Here is a 13259-nt window from a genome sequence, read left to right on the forward strand (position 1 = left end):
TGGACCAGCAGAACTCTGAACTTGTCTGTTTGGTTCTGCTCGGTACCGCCCTCTGTGTGGGAGACCAGACGGACTGAGTTCACACAGATAGACATCTTTATAATAACACCTGCTTGTTGGTTCATTCAGCTCAGACCCGAAGATGAGCTGGTCGAACCGGTTTATGAAAGATCTCGTTTTTTTTTAGTTTTACGCATCTCAAGCTTCACAGACGAGCACAGACGCATTAATAGCGCAGAAAGATTAATGCAGTCCGGCGTGACGTTCCTACCGGACTGGACCGAACAGTAGGACGGGATTCTGTTCGACTGAGTGTTTGTCGGTGTGCTGGGTGTGCGCCGAACTACAGAAGAGATCGTCACGATTTCATAGATGTCTCATGTTTGAGGATTTTTAAATTATTTCTCTTCTTAAAATAGTTACGAAATTCTAAAATGCGAGTTTTTGAACGGAGTCTGGCGTGACGTTCCACCCGCACTGGACCCAACAGGAGGAGCGACTGTTGAAGATCTAGATGGTTATTTTATAGGTTTTTTGGTGGACTTGAATATCAGCCGAATTGAAAATCAATCTATTTGATGTTAAATCATGTTCGTTTTTTAAGCTTTAACACATCCCTGGGTTAATTAGAGAGGATATACGCGTTAAAACGCTATTTTTAAAACGGGATCTGGTACCGGGCTGTTCTGTTCAACAGATGTTCCTCAGAAAAAGTGGAGATTTTTACTGAAACCATCGCAGTTTATGGGACTAAATGTTCGCCGAATAGAAGAATGGACTCTGTTGATTTGTTAAGTATTAATTTTTTATTCTGACAGATTGATTTATAAGCAGATGAGAGAGGATTTATGTTAAATCATTAGAATTTTGAACGGAGTCTGGCGTGACGTTTCCCCTTAAAGCAAAGGGATCTCCGTGGAAACGGGGTAGTGACAGTCCCCCTCCTCTCTCTCTCTCTCTCTCTCTCTCCTCCTCTCATCATCATCAGGGATGGTTGGTACTGACATCCACCACCAGCTCTCCCACTAGCCACCAGTTTGATACTGGGCCACTTCCAGTAGAGCAGATGTTCTCCAGCAGCAGAATGGCTCTGAACCAGTCCAGCCTGCTGTACGGACAGCTGGAGGAGCTGCAGGAGCTCGCCTTCATCGAGAGGCCGATCCGCCGGAGCCTCAAGGTATTCACAGCATTTCATTCATATTCATGTGAGGATGATGATGAGGATGGTGGTGGTGCTGATGCTGATGGTGATGCTGATGGAGATGGTGCTGATGATGCTGATGGTGCTGATGCTGATGCTGATGGTGATGATGCTGATGGTGCTGATGTTGATTGTGGTGCTGATGCTGAGGTGCTGATGCTGATGGTGCTGATGCTGATGATGATGCTGATGGTGCTGATGCTGAGGTGCTGATGCTGATGCTGATGGTGCTGTTGCTGATGGTGGTGCTGATGCTGATGGTGCTGATGCTGATGGTGGTGATGGAGATGATGATGGTGAAGGTGATAATGTGACATGTTGTATGAGTCAGTGGGAGGAAGATCAGCAGCCTCCATGCAGGAAGCAGAGGGGAAACCCGCTATCTGCGCAGCATGACGCAGTTTCTGTCTGTCTGTCTGTCTGTCTGCCTGTCAGATAGACAGTTAGTAGTAGGCTGCTACAGCAGCTAAGAGGATCTCCTCCTCTTCTTCTTCTTCTTCTTCGTCTGTGTGTTTCAGTGTCTCGAGAACATATGCAATAAATCTATATCTGCACTTTGTGACCAGTTTATTACATCTAATGACTCTACTAACTGTTCATAACTCAATCAATCAACTGGAAACTATTCCGATAATCAATAAATGGAAGTTGTTAAAGATGTTGAAAGTTGTCTCAGTAAACTGAATATCTTTGAGTTTTAACAGCAATTTTAACATCATCTAAATCTGTCTATCGACATCTTTATAATATAATATAGCATAATATTATATAATATAGTATAAAATAATCTTATATAATATAATAAAGCATATTATGATATAATATAATATAAAATAATATAATACAATACAATATAATATAATACAATATAATATAATATAGCATAATATGATATAATATAATATAAAATAATATTTTATAATATAATATAATATACATAACATAATACAATATAATGTAAAATAACATAATATAAATAATATAATACAATATAATATAGTATAATATAATACAATATAATATATTATAATAGGATATAATATAATATAATATAGTATAAAATGACATGATATGATATAGTATAATATAATACAATACAATAAAACAATACAATATAATATAATTAGTTATAGATGTCAATAAACACTTAGTGTGTTATTACATCTTAATATACTGATTAGCCTATCTGATAAATACAAACCTGAGTTATTGTTATTTACGGTTTATAACTTACGTATCAAGTAGCCCAAGTTGCTCCCTGCAACCCACTGCTCCTAATGATGGGTTAAATGCAGAGGTCAAAGGTCATCTATGTACCTGTATGTATATAATGATTTTAATAAAGTTTACTGAGAAATATTGTGTGAAGCTTAAAGCAGAAAATCACATTTATTATCATTATTTTATTTGTTTGATTCTCAAAGATTGAGAACAGTTGGGTTTCATAATTATAATAATAAATAATAAATAATAAATAATAAATAATAAATAATAAATAATAAATAATAATAATAATTAGGTCAGAGTTATTATTAGTCATAATTCTGACTAAATACTTATGAAATACAGGTGTGCTGACCTGCTGGAGCTGCTTTCTCCTCTCTCTCCTCCTCCTCCTACTCCTCTTCTTTCTCTTCTCCTCCTCCTCTTCCTCCTCCTCTAAACTGTGTGGGTGGAGGGGCGTGGCTTCATGATGACGATGATGACGTTTAGGGGGCGGGGCCTGGGGTCTTCTTATGGGAGAAACCCTGACGTCATGACGACGCAGTCACACACCCCCGTTTCCTCCTACACACACACACTGAGATGGAGATGCATTTAGTCTGGTACACATTATAACTAAACAGTTTTTTATAAATAAAAATAATATAATATATAACAAATAATGAGATAATAAAATAATAAATAATAAAATAAATATACATATAAATAAAAATATTATAAAATCTTCAGTGTATTATTTAAACACGTTACATAATTTTAGAGTTAAAGCTCGTCTCCAGGTAATTCATGTGATGGAAACCATTCTGTGTGCTCTTGTCTATCTTTGTGAGATCCAAATCATGTATTATAAATATTATATAATAAATAATATTATAAAACTACTAGAATCAGATTCAGCTGTGTGTACATGTGATGGTTACAGTAAGTGCATCATGTTAGTAAGGGTCCTCACCTGTGAGCTTCGGGGTGATGTCACACAGGTGATACGTCGACTATAAATAGAGGTACGATGATAATTATGATTTTAGAAACGGTTACGACCTGTGGCTTTAATTATCATAATTAAATTTTCACAATAAAGCATTAAATATTTATCTGTAGCCTTCCGAATAAAATACGTTCAAACAGAAACTTTAAACATCTGAATGTGTTTGTTGTTTCAGACAGCGGAAGAGATCGATCAGCTGACTGTGGATGAAGACCTGAACGACATTGAGAGAGCCGTCTACCTGCTCAGGTAAGAGCCATATACCTGCTCTAGTAAGAGTCGTATACCTGCTCAGGTAAGAGTCGTATACCTGCTCAGGTAAGAGTCGTATACCTGCTCATGTAAGAGTCGTATACCTGCTCAGGTAAGAGTCGTATACCTGCTCAGGTAAGAGGCGTACTGTTTTTAGTGTTCTTGTGTTTTCTTTTTGACATCAGCTCGTGTTGAAACGTTCTGGTCGTGAAACAGTCGCCGTCACGATTAGAGTCACAAAGACAAACCGGAGAATCCAGAATAAATAACCCTTTATTGGTAGAAAGAGTTCTGCTGGTTCTCAGGTGGAGAAGCAGCTCTGCCCTCCTTCTCTCTGACCCAGTAAACTCTGAAGCTCATTAAACATTGAAGGTAATCATCCTGCAGTCTGATCCCAAAGGCTCTAAACTAGTTCACTGAACTCATTCAGCGCCTTACTGGAGACACCGGACATCCTGGAGATTCAGGAGGTATCTGGACCCGGGTGCAGACTGTTTGTGGGTCTGCCCTTTATCGGTTTAGATCCAAATTCAGCTGAATTTATCTTCAGGGGCCGGACTTTCAGAATGATTTTACAGGATTATAGTGGTTCAATTGGATTAAATTTTCTTCTGATCCAAAAACCGTGTATTTCAAAGCACATCCAAAGATTTCTGAGCCGGAAGATTTTGGATCCAGATTTGCTGATCCAATCCAACCTTTAATCTGCACAAAATGCTGCATTTGGGTATTTCAAAATTTAAGATGGAAAATCTGGATCAATTTGATGCCACAATCCTGGCCCCTGGGGTCAGTTGTGGAGTCCCTCAGGGTTCAATTTTAGGTCCTCGTATTTTTTTTTCTACAAATAGTCACCTGAAATATATATTTTCTCTGCATCTGCTCTCTATGTTCTTCCTTGTGTTGTCAGTGTGGGTCAGGAGGTCCAGAGAGCGAGTGTCATCAGTAACCTGCCGAGCCTCGTCCGCCAGAATCCAGCTGAGACATTTCGTCGGGTCGTACCGAAGGTCCGGGTATGTACACAATCACATCAGTCAGACTATGTCAGTGCTACACTGTGTGAAGGCCGTCAGATGTGAGCAGTATGTAGACAGTCACTCTGGGAAATGACAGGTGTGTTGTACAGGTGTGTCATTCAGGTAACCTGTCCTGTCTGTCTGACTCAGGAGGTCCTAAATGGAGCCGGAGCAGAAATCCAGCTGGCTGCAGCAGCGTCGTTCTTAACCATCCTGCAGGACGACATCATCCTGATCCACACCCACACCTTCTCCATCCTGAAGACCGTCCTGCTGCACCTGAACCACCGAGACACAGGTAACACCACCTGAAACACAGACACACAGGTAACACCACCTGAACCACAGACACACAGGTACGGTTGTTGACGTTGTTGTTGACATTAATATTGACGTTGATGTTGCCGTATTTATTTGACAGTGGTGAGCAACGCCTGGTTGGAGACTCTGCTGTCGGCCATCAACGCTCTACCAAAGGAGACCATCAAACAGGAGGTACAGTGATCAGACTTATTGATTAATACCTTTAATCACTGATTATTGATCAGTATTAAAACAGTTTAAAGTACGACATTAGAACATCTCTCCTTCTCTCCACCTGTCTTTCTTTACCTGTCTCTCTACTTTTTCCTATTAACCTGTCCACCTGCATTCTTTTCCACATCCTGAATCTTCCACATTCTGTTCATGTCTACTTGTCTGTTTTCTCTTACTGTACCTGTCTGTCTCTCCAGGTGTGGAAGCCTCTGTAACTCGCTGTCTCTCTCTGTTCATGTCTACCTGTCTGTGTCTCTGCAGGTGCTGAACCCTCTCCTCTACCAGTCTCAGCTGTCTCACTCTCTTCAGGCTCGTCTGGCCAGCTGTCGCATTTTAGGGAAAGTCGCCTGCAAGTTCGACTCTCACATGTGAGTACTACACACCGTATACTGTAGTACTACACACCGTATACTGTAGTACTACACATCGTATACTGTGGTACTACACACCGTATACTGTGGTACTACACACCGTATACTGTGGTACTACACACTGTATACTGTAGTACTACACATCGTATACTGTGGTACTACACACCGTATACTGTGGTACTACACACCGTATACTGTAGTACTACACATCGTATACTGTGGTACTACACACCGTATACTGTGGTACTACACACCGTATACTGTGGTACTACACACTGTATACTACTACTACTATAGTCCTGGATTATGGACTTTATCTTCTTCGTCTTTGTGTAATATTGCCTTGACTGGTCTGGTACCTGGTCTGGTACCTGGTCTGATACCTGGTCTGGTACCTGGTCTGGTACCTGGTCTGGTACTAACAGATGTGTTTCCGGTATCTCAGAGTGAAGAAGGAGCTGCTGCCGTTGGCCCGGTCTCTGTGTCAGGACGTGGAGTTGGAGGTTCGGGCCGTTATGTGTCGTCAGCTGGAGAGCATCGCCAGAGCGAGCGGGTAAACTTCACCAAACACTGCATGAAACCAAACACAAACTAAATCTGCTGCTGTGGTGAGACAGTGAGTGCTTCTTGTCCTTCAGGGTCGACGACACCAGGACGGAGCTGCTTCCTGAACTGGTGGAGCTCGCCAGAGACCAGGAGTGCAGTGTCCGCCTCGCCGCCTTCGACACCATCATCAACCTGATGGAGATGATCGACAGCGGTGAGTCATCAGGCAGAGGGTTTAAGGTGTCCTCAGGCCTAGATCATGGACTTGTGCAGACCTGAACCACTGCCCCCTCCTCCTCCTCTCTCAGATGACAGACTCCATGTCGTGGTCCCTCTGGTGATGTCAGTGTGCGAGGTGTCATCGCAGGCGGACGAAGCTGTCGTTGCGTCATTGTCATTCCAGTTCGGGAAGGTCTGCAGCGGACTGGCAGGTGAGACTCAGCACTGATTGTCACACAATAGAAACAGTAGCGTCAAATTCTACTGAAACTAAAGCAGAGCAAGGTCACATCAGGGCGGCGGGCCCTGCCCGGGCATTAAGTTTCATTTTCATGTTACAAACAGCTGATTGTTCGTGTCCCGTGTTTACAACGTTCAGTTTCATTTTCAATGTACAAACCTAGTAGTTTTAAGCTCAACCATGATGTTTTTCACTGTAAAGTGACGGCGAGGGGTCTTGACAAAGTATCAGTATGCGACGAGTTGTGATGGGAGCGAGTACGGTGACCTCAGGAGTGACTCTGATTGGTGGTGGTTGTGTTTCAGGCTCTCTGTCAGATGAGCAGAAGGGCCGGTTGCTGCAGAGGTTTAAGGTGCTGTCTGTCGCCGGTCTGCAGACTGAAGGAAACCAGACTGAGGGTAATGAGTCGACGCTGGTCCGCTGCAACTGCTGCTACAACTTGCCGGTACAACCACAGACACACTCACACTGAGCAGAGCTTCAGGGCTCAGTTCAATATTCAGTCTTCCTCTCTCTCTCGCTCTCTCTCTCCAGGCCATGGTGGTGTTTGCTGACTCGGCTCACTTCATGTCAGAGCTCTACCCATCTTTCTCCAGTCTGTGCTGTGATCCAGAGGTCAGCGTTCGACGAAGTGCTGCAGCCAGTTTCCACCAGGTCAGATAACGGCTACAGCATGGGCGCCATAAAGTGGGGGGCCAAGGGACCATTGGCTCCCCCACTTTACGGCCCTGTCGCACTTTCTTTTTGTGAATCACTGTATCCCCGCAAAAGCCCCTATATTGCAATAAAATTGTTTACTAGAGCACCAAGTTCTTCATAAATCTAGCCTCGTAATGTTGCTCTTCTCTGATGTCACACGATTGGCCCCGCCCCTTCCTGTCAGGTGGTGAAGCTGCTCGGTTCAAACGTCCAGCTGGTCCACAAAGAGCTCCTGGCTCTGCTGCAGGACGACGCTCTGGAGGTGATGGATATAGTGTGAATGTTGTTTCTATGTGTTTTCTGGGTCTAGTTTTTGTTTTTGGAGTGATTTGGAGAATTTGTAGATAAGTTGTCTTTCTATCTGTCTCTTTGATTTATTAGTTCTGTATTTGTTTAGCCTTTTTTTTATTAGAGCACTTACTGATATTATTTGACTTATTATCATACTTCAGAACATGAAGCTTTTTTACTTCAGATGTTAGTTTTACATACCAAAGCTTTTATTGTTGTTGTCAAGGTTTTGGATGCTCTGATGAATCACCTGGAAGAAACTCTAGAGGCGGTTCTTTCCAGAGGAGAGAACCTGGCGCTGGACAACAAGGTGAGAACACTAGTTCAGGGTTTAACCTGGTTTCATTAGGCCTCCTTCAGTTCTTCTGAGGCCTTTTCTTTAAAGCTGGGGACACACCAAGCCGACATCAAAGAACTAGTGGCGACGAAGGCAACCCATTGAGTCGCCTCACTTCGCCTTGGTTTTGGCCAAAAAGTTGCACTCGAACACACCACAAAGACGACAGCCAACGGCCAACTACCACGTACGTTCTGCGCCTGCGCGAGAAAAAAATCTTCCAACATAGGCAGACAAGAACCGACGGTGTGGGACACACCGAAAATAACTTGCCCGAAGGACGGTCACCAATGGCCAAACTGTCCGCCGGCGGACCGTCGGCTTGGTGTGTCAGGGCCGTAAGGAACCTCTCTGATACTTTGTCTTTCTGTTTCCTGTTGCCACTCTCATCTTGGTTCTCTTGTGTCCTCTGGTTCCTCTACATTCTCCTGCGGTTCCTCATCAGTTCCCCGAGCTGCTGTCGGCTCTGCTGATAGCGGAGCAGAAGGTTGGAGGCTCTCTCCGTTGGCGGCTGCATGAGAAGCTCCTGCAGCGTTATAGCTGTCTGGCTCGACTGCTGCCCGGAGAACTGCTGCACCAGAGCTTCTCCCCTCGCATCTTCACCATCCTCACCACCAACGTCAGCATGACACCACATGACACGACTCAATACAACAGGTAAACCAGGTGAACACAAAGGTAACTTTCCCTCCGGTTATTGGTGTTGCAGAAGGTGTTGCCGGTTCAGAAGGAGGCGGCTCGGACATTCTGCACATTCCTGCGTTACAACCGCAAACAGGAGCAGCGCCAAGAGATGATGGAGCGACTGATCCAAGGTCAGAATACTGGTGACTTCAGTTACCTCACCGTGATGAAGGTTTTTTTAAATCATCACAAACTCCTGAACTTCCTGTCTAAGCTAAGGGACTGCCGCAGTCAGTGTGTACGCGGTGTGACCACAGCAGGAACTTTTAATGGCTGTCAATCAAAACGTTGACGCTTCGTCTTGTATTTCAGATCTGGCTCAAGGGCGGAGCTACTGGAACCGTCTGAGGTTCCTCGATGTTTGTGAAACGGCCGGTGAGATTTTCTCCAGAAAATACTTTAACAAACACTTCCTGATCCCGGCGCTGGAGCTGGTCCACGACCCCGTCGCCAACGTCAGGTAGCTCTGTCAGCATTCTGTCCATCTGTCTCTCTGACATCAGATGTCACACTGCTGTTCACCTGCCTGTCTGTTCACCTGTCTGTCAGGTACAAGCTGTGCCAGTTGTTGCCCAGATTGCGTTCGTCGCTCCGCCTGCCGGCTGACAAACAACTGCTGCAGCAGCTCGACTTCTGTGTCCAGAAACTCCTCTGCAGAGAAAAAGACAAGGACGTGGTGGCCACCATCCGCAAGGTAACATCCTCACTGACTGAGACCAGTCAAGACCCTACTCTGGTCTACTGAGACCAGTCCAGACCCTACTCTGGTCTACTGAGACCAGTCCAGACCCTACTATGGTCTACAGAGACCAGTCCAGACCCTACTCTGGTCTACTAAGACCAGTCCAGACCCTACTCTGATCTACTGAGACCAGTCCAGACCCTACCGTGGTCTGCAGAGACCAGTCCAGACCCTACTCTGGTCCACAGAGTCTACAGAGACCAGTCCAGACCCTACTCTGGTCTGCAGAGACCAGTCCAGACCCTACTCTGATCTACTGAGACCAGTCCAGACCCTACGCTGGTCTGCAGAGACCAGTCCAGACCCTACTCTGGTCCACAGAGTCTACAGAGACCAGTCCAGACCCTACTCTGGTCTACAAAGGCCAGTCCAGACCCTACGCTGGTCTGCAGAGACCAGTCCAGACCCTACTCTGGTCCACAGAGTCTACAGAGACTAATCTAGACCCTACTCTGGTCTACAGAGACCATACCAGACCCACTTTTAGAAGACTCTCTCAGAAGACTCCATGAGAATTATAACCTATGATGGATTAACTGTGTTCATAATGTTTTTCAGACAGTGTTGGAACTGGACAAACTGGACCTGGCAGAGCCTGTAAGCACCTTGTTTTCATAAAGGACGAAACTGTAAATCTCAGCTGAGTGTTTGGTTCCAGTATAACCTCTACGTGCCTCCATCTGGTATGTTGTGTCTTGGCAGTTTCACAAGAGGCAGGAGAGGGATTTACTGGACCAGAAGAAGGAAAAGGAGGAGACTCTGCTGCTGGAGATGGTGAGTCTGAAGCTGATCCGTCTTCTTGAGTCTGAATCACTTCCTGTTTTGTTTTAATGACGTCTCCTCTGTCGTCAGGAACAGCTGGAGCGCCAGCAGAGTGACGGAAAACTGAACTCTGAGAAACATACGGAGAGAAAACGTGAGCAAAACCTTTATTTTCGCATAAAATGATTCACAGAGGAGTTTTTGCTGTGATATTTTCAATCCGGAGTATAGGGGTTTGTTGTCCAGTCTGTAAACGGTCTTTCCTTGACAGGAAGAGACAGTAAAACCAATCTAGCTGCAATCAAATCCATGTCTGTGTCCTCGTCTGGAGCCACCTTGGCCTCCTCCGGTAAGATGAAAATATAAACGATTGGAGGCCTTTTCAACATACCTTCAGGCTATAATTGATATTTTGCTAAAACAATATATGATGATGATGATTCTTCTTCTTACAGGTAAAGAGATGAGGAAGGCTAAACTGTCACGGAGTCGATCTCTCAGCAGTCAGCCGACGACGTCCAAAGCTGCCAACTCAGACAGACCTCTGTAAGAACCGCACGCCTTCATGCACTTTAGACACCAGCTTTAGTATCTCAGGGTCTTGTTCAGTAGCAAGGGTAAAATTATATGAGAACTGTAAGCGGACTGGTACCACAGACCCTGTACTGGACCATGGTGGTTCAGAGGGAAATGGTCCGGAAGATGGAGCTCCTGATTCACCAGTGGATCTCTGTTCCAGTCCTCAACTGTGGTCCTGGTCTCTGTTCCCATCCTCAGCTGTGGTCCTGGTCTCTGGTTGGTGAATGGTGAATGAATGATATGGTGGATCCAAGCATCCGAAATTAGTTTCCTCTGCAGGGTGTCTGGACTCATGACTTAGAGACCAGGAGGAGCTCAGAGGTGAACCCCTAAACCCCTACTCCTTCATGTTTAAAGAACTCACTGGAGGATTATCCCGTCAGGTCTTGGGACAGAGCAGAACACACTGGAGGATTATATATCCCGTCAAAACAAGGTTCAGGTGTTGTTAATGTTCTGTTTTCTGGCTCTGTGTTTCAGGAAAGTGAGGGAGTTGAGCAGTATGTCTGGATCCGGGAAGTCCTCCATGTCATCGAGCAAAGGTACCGCCTCCTTAAATATTTAACACTGCAGGACCAGAACAGTCCATGTGATGGTTTTTATTCACACATCACTTTTGTTTTCCAGACGACTCCTTGAGGACTGCCCACTTCTCCATGGCGACTCAGTCCACCTCCTCCATGCCGGTCCTGATCCGCAGCAACACCACTAGCCTCCTGGAGAGGGCCAGTACACTAGACCACAGAAGTAGTAGTATGGACCACAGGACCAGCACCATAGATCAGAGAGATCATAGAACCAGTACACTGGACCACAGAACCAGTAACATGGACCACAGGAACAATATGTTGGAGCAGAGAACAGGTACAATGGACCACAGAACCAGTACTTTGGACCATAGAACCACTACCATTGACCAGAGAGACCACAGAAGCAGTACTATGGACCAGAGAGACCATAGGACCAGTACCCTGGACCAGAGAGATCATAGGACCAGTACCCTAGACCAGAGAGATCATAGGACCAGTACCCTGGACCAGAGAGATCATAGGACCAGTACCTTGGACCAGCGCAGTAAAACGATGGACCGGGGGTGCGGGGTGAAAGACAGCCAGTCCAGAAAGCTGTCAATGTGAGTTCTTGCTAAAATGTTCTGGTGGTGCAATCCTACGAGTTAATGATCCCACATCGTTTTTACAGTTCGTAACCCAAAGACCCCTCAGACCAGGTCCAGGAGTGGCCCTCATACAAGGTTCTCAACTAGCTCATTGAACCAACCACGGGGGTCGTCATGAATCAGCGTTTGTGCGGTTGGTATTGGAGACCACCCTGATCGACAAAACCTCTGGATTCGTTTAATACGTTTAAGAGTCGACGTGGACCTGATGTTTGGGTCTTTTGTGGTTCCGCTGTCAGAACATATATTAATCCTGTCCAGCTATATCCCTGTTTTTACCTGGTTTATCCCCAATTTAGCCCATTTTATAGAGATCATCGTTAAACCCTATCGAAACTCTGGATTACCCCAATTTAGCCCTGGTATTGTTCAATTCAGTCCTTATTCAGGTTTTGTCCCAGGTTTTTCTATAATATAGTTTAGCCTTACCTTCCAATTTCAGCATAGATTAGCCTTAATTAGTCCTGCTTTAGCCCCATTATATTTTGGTTGAAACCTGGTTTAGGCCTGTTTTAGGCCCAGCTTTGCCTTAGTTTAGCCCTATGTTTACCTGTTTTAGTGCTAGATTAGCACCACAAGGTCACATTTGATCTCGTTGTGGTTTAACCTCGTCGTGGTTTAACAAAGACTTCACCCAAATGGTTCAAATGATTTACTTGTTTTTTTTTTTAATTCTACAGAAACAGAAAGTCAAACTCTTTCAGCGTCCAGTCAGGACGAGACTGAAGATGATGACGTCATTATACCTCCAAAAGGCCATCAGCCAATCAGCAGTCAGGGTTCACAAGTTAAAGGACGAATAAAGGCTTCAGAACATTACCCAGAATGCAACAGGACATCATCTCTTCCAAACAGAGAGAGTAGAGCCTGACTTCTATTTGTATCTACTGAGCTGCTTCTATTTTCTGAGCACTGTGTATTCTAATGATCTCATCCTGTCACCTGATTGGTTCAGTAAACTCCACACATACAAACTGTTGGTGTGTTCTTATTGGTTATTGGTTCAGCTGCTGACGTGTGATTGTTTGGATTAATATTCTCCATCTCTGTGACGATAATGGTACGTGTCCACAGCCTCCGTGCTTTCCACGCTCCCCATTCATTGTCTATGTAAGCAGCGCGCAATGCATTCTGGTAGCGTGGTATTCGAGAGACTAGGCGTCACGACGCCCGCTCCTTATTTGCATAAAGTTGAGGGCTCGTCTACTCTATGTAAATCACGGGCGTCCGACGCGACTCGCCGCCTCTCGAAACTCCCGAGGATCTTTTAAAATAAACGTTGTTGATTCAAATTAAAGAGAGATTCATCAACTGCATGGATTATTTCACGCCTCAAATGTTTTCAGAAACACATTTCAGTGAACTATTTACGTGAAAAAAGAGAAGAAAGTTT

At 44.7% G+C, this 13259-nt stretch overlaps 1 protein-coding gene across 2 annotated transcripts; it reads left to right on the forward strand.

Annotated features, from left to right (window-relative positions):
• Positions 1–85: 85 nt before the first annotated feature.
• On the forward strand, positions 86–12831 carry ppp4r4 (protein phosphatase 4, regulatory subunit 4). 2 transcript variants are annotated; one of them, XM_074614850.1, is made up of 26 exons: positions 86–790; positions 989–1177; positions 3589–3662; positions 4576–4678; positions 4832–4979; positions 5103–5176; positions 5480–5586; positions 6035–6142; positions 6228–6349; positions 6444–6566; positions 6901–7040; positions 7130–7249; positions 7479–7556; positions 7812–7895; positions 8368–8541; positions 8632–8737; positions 8919–9066; positions 9156–9300; positions 9907–9945; positions 10051–10122; positions 10201–10264; positions 10382–10459; positions 10566–10656; positions 11170–11231; positions 11317–11821; positions 12547–12831. In XM_074614850.1, exons 2-26 carry the CDS (start codon positions 1067–1069, stop codon positions 12590–12592), a joined length of 2922 nt encoding a protein of 973 aa, XP_074470951.1. In that variant the 5' UTR covers positions 86–790; positions 989–1066; the 3' UTR covers positions 12593–12831. The 2 variants fall into 2 exon arrangements, with proteins under 2 accessions (XP_074470951.1, XP_074470952.1); XM_074614851.1 differs by having other exon boundaries at positions 86–1177; positions 10207–10264.
• Positions 12832–13259: the final 428 nt, after the last annotated feature.

Source organism: Sebastes fasciatus, chromosome 18, assembly GCF_043250625.1.
Source record: "Sebastes fasciatus isolate fSebFas1 chromosome 18, fSebFas1.pri, whole genome shotgun sequence".
NCBI classification, from domain to species: Eukaryota; Metazoa; Chordata; class Actinopteri; order Perciformes; family Sebastidae; genus Sebastes; species Sebastes fasciatus.

Coding starts and splice junctions, on each gene's coding strand:
- ppp4r4 (XM_074614850.1), top strand. CDS start 1,067: ATGTTCTCCAGCAGCAGAATGGCTCTGAACCAGTCCAGCCTGCTGTAC. Junction 6,567..6,900: donor GGTCTGCAGCGGACTGGCAG/GTGAGACTCAGC, acceptor GTTGTGTTTCAG/GCTCTCTGTCAGATGAGCAG. Junction 8,738..8,918: donor GATGGAGCGACTGATCCAAG/GTCAGAATACTG, acceptor CTTGTATTTCAG/ATCTGGCTCAAGGGCGGAGC.